Source organism: Pipistrellus kuhlii, unplaced genomic scaffold (genome assembly GCF_014108245.1).
Source record: "Pipistrellus kuhlii isolate mPipKuh1 unplaced genomic scaffold, mPipKuh1.p scaffold_m20_p_12, whole genome shotgun sequence".
Taxonomy (NCBI): Eukaryota; Metazoa; Chordata; class Mammalia; order Chiroptera; family Vespertilionidae; genus Pipistrellus; species Pipistrellus kuhlii.
In genome coordinates, this window is record NW_023425427.1 from 44,590,948 (window position 1) to 44,603,017 (window position 12,070).

General features: G+C 42.0%; 1 protein-coding gene across 6 annotated transcripts in view; it reads left to right on the plus strand.

Moving 5' to 3' along the window:
* Positions 1–659: 659 nt before the first annotated feature.
* CNTLN (centlein) overlaps positions 660–12,070 on the plus strand; it is a 227,117-nt gene continuing 215,706 nt past the window's right edge. For all 6 annotated transcript variants that reach the window (XR_006741321.1, XM_036434125.2, XM_036434127.2 and 3 more), the window contains exons 1-2: positions 660–1,142; positions 8,746–8,834. Coding sequence is in view for 5 of the 6 variants with exons in the window: in XM_036434125.2 (XP_036290018.1) it covers positions 795–1,142; positions 8,746–8,834 (437 nt within the window). In the remaining variant the exon portion in view is untranslated. The remainder of the gene's footprint in view (positions 1,143–8,745; positions 8,835–12,070) is intronic.

The window sequence follows — 12,070 nt, forward strand, 5'->3', positions numbered from 1 at the left end:
GTGCTGGTCTTGTTTAACTGCACTTCGAATTATTGGCTTCAAATTGATCCAAAGACCCAAACTGTCAGGCAGTGTTGTCACCCAGCCCATGAAGCAGCTGACAAAAAAAAAAAAAATAAAATAAAAAAAAAATAAAAAAAATAAAAGCAAAGGAAATCATGACTCTTGCAGAACAAAAGACAAAGGGTATGAGCAGATCATATAATTCAAATGGGAAGCGTGCCTTGAGAGAGAGTCCCAGCTCAGCACAAGGCTTTGCACCTCTCCTGGGCATCCTTCAGCAGGATGTCAAATGCACATGAAGCAGTTTGGCGAAGGGGCGCGTCCCACGTGCAACTCGCTCCCCATCCTCAAGGCGCCTGCACCAGCGCAGGGGAGCTTAGCCGTGTCACCAACACTCCGGGGCGGCCAGTGGGACATGACAAACGGGCTGGCGGGGGCCTGAAGGGCCAGGAATCACAGTTAGGGTCACTAAGGGCGGGGGGGGGGGGGCTCCCAAGAAAGGCTTTAAGAGGGGGGGATGCCAGCTGGACTGGCCTGCGGGGTATTGCGTTAGAGGAGCCGCAAGCCCAGGCGCGCAGGGGGAAGCCTCCGGCGGGGCTGGCGGGGCTGCCCGCAGGGAGGGCCGCGGCGCGTGCGCAGTCGGGCCGCCGCGGGAAGCCCCCCCGGACCCCGCGCGCCCGGGCGGGAAAAGGCCGGCGCATGCGCTGACCGGCGCGCTCCGGGCTCTCCAGGATGGGGGAAAGGGAGGTGGAGTCTCCCAGAAGGAACTTGACCCGTTAGCAGCCGAGGCCATGGCGGCGCGCCCGCCGCCGCCCTCTCCGCCGCCAGCGCGGCTTTCGGGGGCCCGGTCCTCGCGTGCTGGGCGGGGAGCCGCGGTCCACGCAGTGAGCAGCGAGGCCGCGGGCCTCGGCGGCGCGGCGCGGGAGGGCGTCCTGGACCCAGGCTACATCCCCTGGCCGGGTGGAGAGGGGTCGGGGGCCCAGCGAGGGCCGGGGGGGTCCGCTCCGGCTCCCCTGCTCAGTGCGCCCGCGGGGGCCGAGCGGCTACAGGGCCTCTCGGTAGAGGAGGTCGTGGTGACCCGGATGCAGCTGCTGGAGGAAGAGCTGAGCAGCCTAAAGGAGGAGCTGGCCCTGTGTCAGGTATCGAGGCCGGGGGGCCGGGGCCTGTGGGGAGGCGCGACCCTCTGCCTCCGCCTGGGGCTGCTCGGCCGCCGGGCGGGTTGGGGAGCCACCCAGCCCCGCCCCGCCCCGCCCCGCCCGCGGCGCTCCCTCCCGGCGACTCCCCGCTGCCAGACCCAGGGCTCCCGCCCCTCCCTGGACACCCCGCTGGACTGAGGTCTGGGTTCCAGGGGTTTGGCTTTCTTCGCTCGGATACCGCACCCTCCCCGCAACCCCTCCCCAAGCCCAGGCTCCCCGCCTGACTGCAGAGGTTCTGGGCGCCGCAGGCGAGGCGTGCAGGGCACGCGTTGACATGTTGAACAGCAAAGTTTAAAAACACTTGTTCAAGTTAAAAAAAATCCACCGAGGGAGGAGCCTGTTGTTAAGTTTCAGACCCACATCTTCCCTTGTAAGTCAACTTAAGTCCAACTTAACTTGTAAACACAGACCATTTTCAGGGAGCCTTGGGGCGGGTGCTTGAACACACAAATAGGTGATACTTGGTACTTATTAACCCGCCTTAGGAATCCCAATGGTTCTGGAGTCGGAAGTTTCACTCTCATGTATTTGCTAGGTCAGTTTCCATAACATTACTTCCCTGTGATTTGTAGAGTTGGTGTATACCAGAGATGGCTGGATTGCGTGCAGAGAGATTTGATTGCCCTTTCATTTTGCATCCTTACCACACTTCTTGGCACACCGTTAGACAGGGTTGGGTCATTAAAGGTTGGGGGTTCCTAGTAGGTCTTTGAATCACTGTCTTCGAGGTAGAACCAGTTAGGAGCAGCAACACACCAAGGTATCTTTATGAGTACCATCAGTTTAGTTGAATAGAAATTCATGAAATTAATTCTCTCAGTTTGTTCTATTGGATTATTTTGCCCCTTTTTGTGTAGGTCCTTGCTGATTGAGTCAAGGCTATAAAAACAGGAAACTCTTGTTGACATTGAATATGCCTTTGTTTGAACAAGTGGGTAGGTGTTAGGTGGCTGCCTCCTTTTTATTTTCCCATTTTCTGCTCTTCAGTGGATAAGTACCAGAGAGAAAAAGAAAAGATATTAGAGAAGTAAAGCATGGTGTCATCTGCACACCTCACCTTTGGGTAGTTTAAATATATGAAACCATTGTTTCATTGTAACCGCTGGGGTCCTAAGGTACTATTTGCCCATGTCTTCTATACTTTTCTCCAGACCCCTCCCTCATTCTCTATTTCCCATAGTTATGCCTTTAGTGGCTAAGGAGCTAAGATATTTTTATGATTGATTTGAAGAAAATCTGTTAGAAACAGCCCAGTGACTGACTGCTTCTTCTAAATCCATCCACTGTTAATTCTTTAAAAAATTGGCTTCAAACAGGATGTTGGCCTTTGTGATCTTGGACATAGAAGGGACTTGGAAGATGAATGAAGAATTCTATGCAGATGTAAGAATAGAGATGGTCATAATTAGCTTAGAGCAATGGTACCTGAGATTCTTGAAATATTGACACTTGAATGATCATAGGCATTCCAGTAATGTGAGACAAGATGGATAGTTTCCCCAATATCATAAAACTATTATAAGACATATTCCTGCTCTTGGGAAGTAATAATGAACTTCCACTTGTTTTGTAAATAGTTATTTAAGGAATTAAATATATATATATACACACACACACACACACACACACACACATACACACACATATCTATCTATCTATCTATCTATCTCGTATTTTTCGGACCATAAGACGCTCCGGACCATAAGACGCACTAGTTTTTAGAGAAGGGAAATGAAGAAAAAAAGATTCTGAAACAAATAGTGTCCTAAAATATTTTATGTGCATTAAAACCCAACATCACAGTCATAAACACATGTAATCAACCCTGTAAAGTAAACAGCAGCATTTAGAACCATTTTAGAGCCAGGCAAGCACACAGAGACCACACAGAGCCGGGCAAGTAAAAAAACTTTTTTTTTAAAGTATATGTGTAGGCTATATTTGGACCATAAGACGCAGGGACTTTTTCCCCCCACTTCTGGGGGAAAAAAGTGCGTCTTATGGTCCGAAAAATACGGTGTGTGTGTGTGTGTGTGTGTGTGTGTGTGTGTGTATGTGTATATATATATGTGTATATATGTATAAATATATATATATATTTATTTTACTTGTTCTTCCACTTATTCAGCTAGAAATCACACTACCCAAGGATACATAGTATTACCCCTATATTTTTCAAATCTTTACAAAATCGCAATTTCCAAAAATAGGAAATTCATTTTACATCTCAACCTAGTACAAATACACATCATACATACACATATAATTTCAGAAAGAATATTTACTATGTTATTAACTGCTATTTTCTTTTAAAATCTCTTATTTAAGAAAATGCAGCTCAGATTTAAATTCATTTCACAACCTAGTAATGGGTCAAATGTACAGTTTGGGAGAAAGAAATTTTATAATTAGTCTCTAGTCATAAGCACTAGCTTCATTTAGGTTATTGTCCCCCCCCCCCCCCCCCCCCACACACACACATTTAACTTACAGGAATTTAATTATATGTACTTGGAGAAATATGAAGTTTGAGTGATTCCATATCTCCCCTCTATGGGAATGACTCAGAATAAGCATGTAACAGAAAACAATCTCAGTTCCAAGTGTTTCCTTGAATAGGAACATCTTATCCTGTACTATGTGATGTTATATTTAATTAAAACTTTTTTTCATATGGTCTCAGATTAGCAAACAACATACTCATAGTGCTTAGTTTAAGAAAACATGGTTAATTACAAGATGAGAGAAAAGCTGTCTGTCTTGGGTTTATTAAGGATAGGACATGAGCTTCCAAATGTAGCTTTTTCCTGAGGAATGTTCAATGATGTTCCAAATGGTAAATTTAAGTCCATGACATTGATGCTTTGTCCATTGTGTAGAACCTAACATCACCATATTTTAATTATTCAAAAATATGTTCTATTTGTGACAAAGGATGATGTGGGTACATGTATGTGCACATTTATTACTCCTTTTGTGATATCAGATGAGAAAAAGTATGTGTAAAATATATATATGTATGTGTATGTATATCTCAAAGCTTAGTTCCTTTTTTAGTAGCAGTCAAAAAGGTGTAAACCAGTTTCAGGTATTATGTAGGGCATTGAAATATATATTCACTATTTCAACTTTAATGATGAAACCAACTTTCATGAAGCATGCAATATTGGAATTAAGAATATATGACCAGAGAATTCAGCCAGTTATTATCTTTTGTTATATTTTCAGCTGTGCTGTCCAGTCACTCAAAAGCAAAAAAACAAAACAAAACAAAAAAACACATACTGTATTAAATCATTAGCATCCTTATTATTAATAGTAACTTTATTCTAAGAGGTGAATATTTTCATGTAGTTAATTTTCATAATTTATTGAGTGGCTACTTTGTATTATACTTTGTAATTAAACTCCATCCAATTTTGTTTAAATATGGGAAGTATATTTTATATGTTTGTTGAATTTGTTCCTCCAGTACAGGTCAATTGGTGGCCTATGATGTTGCTGTTGTTGTTGTTTTTAAATGTATTTGGGTGTTCCTGTATTGGGTGCGTATATGTCTGTTTTTTTAAAAAAAAAAAATATTTATTTTTTACAGAGAGGAAGGGCTAGGGATAGAGAGTTAAAAATATTGATGAGAGAGAAACATCTATCAGCTGCCTCCTGCACACCTCCTTCTGGGCATATGCCCACAATCAAGGAACATGCCTTTGACCGGAATTGAACCTGAGACATTTCAGTCCACAGGCTGATGCTCTATCCAGTGAGCCAAATAAGTTAGGGCTGAGTGTATATATGTTTACCAGAGTTATTTTTTCTTGTTGGATTGCTCCCTTTAGTATTGTGCAGTGGCTTTCCTTATCTCTTATTAATATCCTCCACTTTGAGATCTAATTTGTCAGATATAATTATTGCTACCCCAGCTGTTTTTTCATTTCCATTCGCCTGAAATACCTTTTTCCATCCCTTTCCCATCAGTCTGTATGAGTCCTTTTTTCTGAGGTGGGTTTCCTGTAGTCAGCAGATACATGGTTCATATTTTCTTATTCCCTCAGTAACCCTATGTCTTTTGATTGGGGCATTTAATCCATTTACATTTAAAGTTATTGATAGGTACTTGTTTGTCGCCATTTTTATTTTTTATGCCTATGTTCCTTTTTCACTTCCTATTTCTTCTTTTTATAGCAGACTCTTTTGCATTTCTTGCTTGTTTGGTGGTGATAAACTCCCTTAGTCCTTTTTTTTTTTTTCTGTGAAGCTCCTGATTTCACTCTCAATTTTTATTGATAGCCTTGCTAGGTATAGTATTCTTAGATTCAGATGCTTCTTTTGCATGACTTTGTATATTTCATTCCATTCCCTTCTGGCCTGATGTGTTTCTTTTGAGAAAATAGTTGCTAATCTGATGGGGGATGCTTTTTGGGTAACTTGTTAAAAGGCTAGGCAAGAGATGGAGAGCTGGGCAACAGATGGACTTGACTTGGACAAGGATGATAGTTATGGAAGAGTTGAAAAGTGCTTAGAATTGGGCATATTTTATAGCTAAAGCCAGTAGGATTTACTGATGGTTTGGATATGAAATGTGGGAAAAAGAGAGCAACTCAGATTGAATCTTAGGCCTTTGGACAAATGAGTAGATGGTGTCAGTTTCTGAGACACAGAGGTGTACGTTTCGGGAAGGGTAGGAAATCAAACATTTTATTTTGGGTAAGTTAAATTTGAGATACCTATTAGACATTCAAGTAGAATTGTTAAGCAGTTGGAGATTCAAGATATGGGTGGGAGTCATCAATGTAAAGTTGATATGTAAAAAACCATGGGATTAAATGAGTTCACTTAAAGCAGTGGTTCTCAAAATTGTGTGCACACAATTACCTTAGGAGCTTTAAAAAAATACTTGAACCTTACCTGAAACAAATCAGAATCTCAGCATCACTATTTAAAGAAAATACAAACTACTCAAAAGTGATTCCTGCCAATAATCCAAGATGGCTGCACAGGTAAACACCTAGCCGCAGCTGCACACAACAATTTCAATAAAATACAACTAAAATATAAAATGGACATTACCCAGAACTACAGGAAAGTCGACTGACTGGAAATTCTACAATGAGAAGCAAGGAGAAAACCAGAAGGAAAATCAGAGGAGCTGTGAAAGCCTAAGGTACATTACAAGCGCAGAGAGGACGGAGCCGGAGAGGAGGGGGAGGCTGAGTGCCTGGCTGGCATTCCCTAGCGGGAAAGAGATAAAAGCTCCGACTGTGCTGGGCCTCAGTTCCCACTGCTCTGAACCCCGGTTCTAGGCCAGACCCCGGGGACCCAGGCTTATTCATAGGGAGCTGGGCTGTAAGGCAGAACCCCGGGGGAGCGGCGAAAGGAGGTCACAGAGGCGCGCACATTGCTTGCAGAGAAGGGACAGTTGGCTGTGCCGCGGGATTGCCCTGGTGGGAAGGAGAAAAAAGCTCCAGACTGCTCTGAACGCCGCCACCTCCAACTCCACTTCCAACTGAACTGAACCCCAATACCGGGCTCATTGGGGGAGAGCCTTGACTGTTTGGTAGCAGGCGAAAATCGAGGGCACCTTTTGCTCAGAGGTGCTTGCAGTGAGTAATGAAGGACCCTGAGACCCAGGAGCCGCATAGGGCGGGGCTGATGGAAGCCAAGGCCGTAGGCTCCACCCTGAGACCCTGCCCCATCAGGGAAGCTGCAAAAATGCCGAGACATCAAAATAGATCACAAACGAAAGAAATGGAGGACAAAAAGCGACTGGATATAGAGTTCAAATCTATGCTTGTAAGATTTTTCAAGAATTTCCTAGAAAAGATCGATAAGACCTATGAGGATATGAAAAGGGATCAACTAGAATTAATAAAGAATCAACAAGAAATGATAAGGGATCAACAAGAAATAAAGAATACATTGTCTGAAATAAAAAATATTATACAGAGTCATAAAAACAGAATGGAAGATCGCAAGAATCAGGTCAAAGATTTGAAACATAAAGAGCCAGAAGACACTCCTCCGCAGAAGCAGGAAGGCAAGAGAATCCAGAAAATTGAAGATAATGTAAGAAACCTCTGGGACATCTTCAAGCAAACCAACATCAGAATTATGGGGGTCCCAGAAGATGAGAGAGCAAGATATCAAAAACATACTGAAAGAAATAGTGACAGAAAACTTCCCCCACCTGGTGAAAGAATTAGACTTACAAGTCCAGGAAGCGCACAGAACTCCAAACAAAAGGAATCCAAAGAGGACCACACCAAGACACATCATAATTAAAATTCCAAGAGCAAAAGACAAAGAGAATAGTAAGAACCTACAGCCAAAGATAATCTATCCAGCAAAGCTATCACTTAGAATCGAAGGCCAGATAAAAAGCTTCACTAATAAAAAAAAAGCTAAAGGAGTTCATCACCACCAAACCAGAATTATATGAATTGCTGAAGGGGGTTCTTTCAGAAGAGAAAGTAAATAAAGATAAAAATTATGAACAACAAATATGTAACTATCAACAAGTGAATCTAAAACCCAAGGAAATTAAAAAAAAATCTGATGAACAATATTAATATACTGTTGAGTATAATAGAATCAGAAGTATGGAAGGGGAGTGTACTGAAGATTCTTGGGGAAAAAAGGAGAGGGGGATGTGGGAAGAGACTGAACGTAAACTGTGCACCTATGGATGAGGACAATGGGGGATGGGAAAGGGCAGAGGGTGGGGTGGGAACCTGGTGGAGGAGAGCAATGGGGGGTGGGGGGCGGGAAGGAACATTTGTAATAATATGAACAATAAACATTTATTAAAAAAAAAAAAAAAAGTGATTCTTGCCGAAATCCGTTTGGCTCAGTGGATAGAGCGTCGGTCTGGGGACTGAAAGGTCCCAGGTTCCATTCCAGTCAAGGGCATGTACCTTGGTTACAGGCACATCCTCGGTAGTGGGTGTGCAGGAGGCAGCTGGTTGATGATTCTCTCTCATGAATGTTTCTAGCTGTCTATCCCTCTCCCTTCCTCTCTGTAAAAAAATCAATAAAATATAGTAAATAAAAAAGTGATTCCTGACAGTCAATAGTTGATAATAACTGATCAAGGCCTTATGGACTATTTATTGTCCATTTGGATTTAGGTATATAAATGATCTTTAAAAATGATTTTAGAATAATAGTGTCAAGGGGAATATTACTGGATGAGGTTATAGAGTAAATGGGAAGTAAAGAAATGGAGACAGAAGGCTCAAGGAATTTTGCTGAGAAGAGAGCAGTAGCTAGAGGGCCATTTCCTTTTAGAGCAAATTTACCTTGTTTTCAGCATTTCAGTGTTTATACTCTAAAATGTGAAGGGTAGAAATAATGAAAGTGTATATGGGTTATCAGTACAAGAACTTTTTAAAATAAAGCTTCCCACTATATTTTTTAAGAATCTATTTTATAGTTATAGTACTAGTAATCAAGTAACTTGGTGTTTTCATTTTTAACTTTATGTAGTGTATTGTCTTCTCCATTACAGCTACAAAGCAATACATTTAAAATGTCTATTTTTTTTTTAAAGGCTGATAAAGAATTTGTATGGACTTTGTGGAAACGTCTCCAGGTGACAAACCCAGATGTCACACACACAGTCAGTTTGATTGTGGAAAGGTAAGTGCCCGGCTTATTTTTTCATGAGTATTTTGCTTGTCGAATTTGTTTTTCATTATGAAAATTAAGACTTGGTGTTAATCCCCTAAAGTGGCAATTTTCAATCTTTTTTACCTCATGGCACACATCAGCTAATTACTAAACTTCTGCGGCATACCAAAAAATACATCTTTTGCCCATCTGTCAAAAAAATATGTATACGTTTGATTCATTCACACCAGAGGGCTATCACTGTGTTGACTGTTGTCATTTTTTATTTAAAAACTTAAAGGAAAAGAAGTCAGTGCCTCTGACTAGTCAGGTATCGCATATGTTCAAATTCTTATAGCACACCAGTTGAAAATTGCTAACTGAAAGAGATGTATTTGATTTCCAAATGATAAAAGTATTGGATTTATTTCAGGGGTGCCAGTTCACCAGGTAGTACATATAAGTAAGCCTTATCTTTTGCTCATATTCTGACATATTTGGGAAGCTTGCAAGAAAGAGGTAAACTGTAACGTGGAGAGAGAGAGAAAGAGGGATGGAGGGATGGAGGGAGGAGGGAGGGAGGGAGAAAGAGAGAGAGAGGGGGGAAGATTGATTAGCTGTTATAGCTCAACATTAAAAATTGTAGAAGTCCCTGTTGTTTGGTTTCTTACTCTTAGATTGCTCTTTTTGGCATCTTTCTAGACATGCTCCATTTCCCCCTAAGATAATTGCAGTATTTACTTTAAAGCCTGAGATGACCTTGACAGAGTATAGTAAATATTCTGTAGTAGGTTGAGGGATTTCACTTAATACTGTATTATCCAGTGTGAGATGCCGTTATTCAACTGTAGATTATTAGGCCTTTACTTGGTCATTAGAAACAGTGGAGTGATGTTAGGTACTCCTTATCAAACATTTGATAAATAGTACTCCCATGATACTTAGAAGAGCAATTAAAAACTTGCTTTCCTATTAAATGAATTCCATTTCATTTTCTAAATGAGAAGCTAAGCATATGGATGCATTTTTCTTTTTCTTTATTGGAGTCATGATTATGTAACCTGAATATTATTATTTTTTTTCTTAAATAAATTTTTATTGTTCATATTATTACAAATGTTCCTTTCCCCCCCCTTCCCACCCCACCCTCTGCCCTTTCCCCACCCCCCATTGTCCTCATCCATAGGTGCACAGTTTATGTTCAGTCTCTTCCCACATCCCCCTCTCCTTTTTTCCCCAAGAATCATTAGTTCACTCCCCTTCCATACCTCTGATTCTATTATATTCAACAGTTAATATTGTTCATCAGATTTTTTTTTAATTTCCTTGGGTTTTAGATTCACTTGTTGATAGTTACGTATTTGTTGTTCATAATTTTTATCTTTATTTACTTTCTCTTCCGAAAGAACCCCCTTCAGCACTTCATATAATTCTGGTTTGGTGGTGGTGAACTCCTTTAGCTTTTTTTTATTAGTGAAGCTCTTTATCTGGCCTTCGATTCTGAGTGATAGCTTTGCTGGATAGATTATCTTTGGCTGTAGGTTCTTACTACTCATCACCTTGAATATTTCTTGCCATTCCCGTCTGGCCTGCATGGTTTCTGTTGAGAAATCAGTTGACAATCGTATAGGTGCTCCTTTATAGGTAACTACCTGCTTAGCTCTTGCTGCTTTTAATATTATCTCTTTATCTTTTGCTCTTGGAATCTTAATTATGATTTGTTTTGGTGTGGTCCTCTTTGGATTCCTTTTGTTTGGAGTTCTGTACGCTTCCTGGACTTGTAAGTCTAATTCTTTCACCAGGTGGGGGAAGTTTTCTGTCACTATTTCTTTCAGTATGTTTTTGATATCTTGCTCTCTCTCATCTTCTGGGACCCCCCATAATTCTGATGTTGGATCATTTGAAGTTGTCCCAGAGGTTTCTTACATTATCTTCAATTTTCTGGATTCTCTTGCCTTCTAGCTTCTGCAGAGGAGTGTCTTCTGGCTCTTTATGTTCCAAATCTTTGACCTGATTCTTGCGATCTTCTATTCTGTTTTTAGGACTCTGTATAATATTTTTTTATTTCAGACAATGTATTCTTTATTTCTTGTTGATCCCTTTTCATATCCTCATAGGTCTCATTTATTTTATCGGCCTTTTCTAGGAAACTTTTGAAAAACCGTATAAGTGTGGTTTTGAACTCTATATCCAGTCGCTTTTTGTCCTCCATTTCTTTCGTTTGTGATCTATTTGGTTTAGGCATTTTCGCAGGCAACTTTTCTGATGGGGCGGGGTTTCAGGGTGGAGCCTATACCTTTGGCTTCTGTCCGCCCCGCCCTATGCGACTCCTGAGACTCAGGGTCCTTCAGTACTTGTTGCAAGCGCCTCTGAGAGTAAGGTGCCCGTGATCGCCTGCTACCAAACAGTGTAGTCTGTCCCCCAATGGGCCCGAAACTGGGGTTCAGTTCAGTTGGAAGTGGAGTTGAAGGTGGCGTTCAGAGCAGTCTGGAGCCCCTGTCTCCTTCCCGCCAGCGCAATCCCGCGGCACAGCCGGCTGTCCCTTCTCTGTGCACAATGTGCGCGCCTCTGGGACCTCCTTTCGCTGCTCCCCTGGGGTTCCGCCTTACAGCCCAGCTCCCTCTGGATGAGACTGGGTCCTCGGGGTCTGTTCTAGAACTGAGGTTCAGTGCAGTTGGAGCTGGGCCCAGCACAGTCGGAGCTTTTATCTACTTCCCGCTAGGGAACACCAGCCAGGCACTCAGCCGCCCTCCTCTCCCGCTCTGTCCTCTTGGCGCGTGTCGCGTGTCTCCGTACCTTAGGCTCTTACAGCTCCTCCGCTCTTCCTTCTGGTTTTCTCCTTGCTTCTTGTTGTAGAATTTCCAGTCAGTCGACTTTCCTGTAGTTCTGTGTAATGTCTATTTTATATTTTAGTTGTATTTTATTGAAATTGTTGCGTGCGGCGGCTGCGGCTAGGTGCCTACCAGAGCAGCCATCTTGGATTCTCCTGAATATTATTGTTGATACTCTGAACTACATTTCCGTTTGGAATCTCTTGCCCTGGGATAATTCAGTTATTGCTCGCATTTGGCTTTTTAAAATCTGTGAGATATATATATATATATGTTTAATTTCACTGTCCTTGATTATTGTGAAGTCTTAAAATAGTGTAATCAGTTTTTCCTCATGTTGCTTGTATGTCTCATTCATCAGTCAGATTTCCCTTATGATAATCAGAATAAAATCTTTTGTTAACATACCCTTGTAACTTCCTCAATTATCCTTGG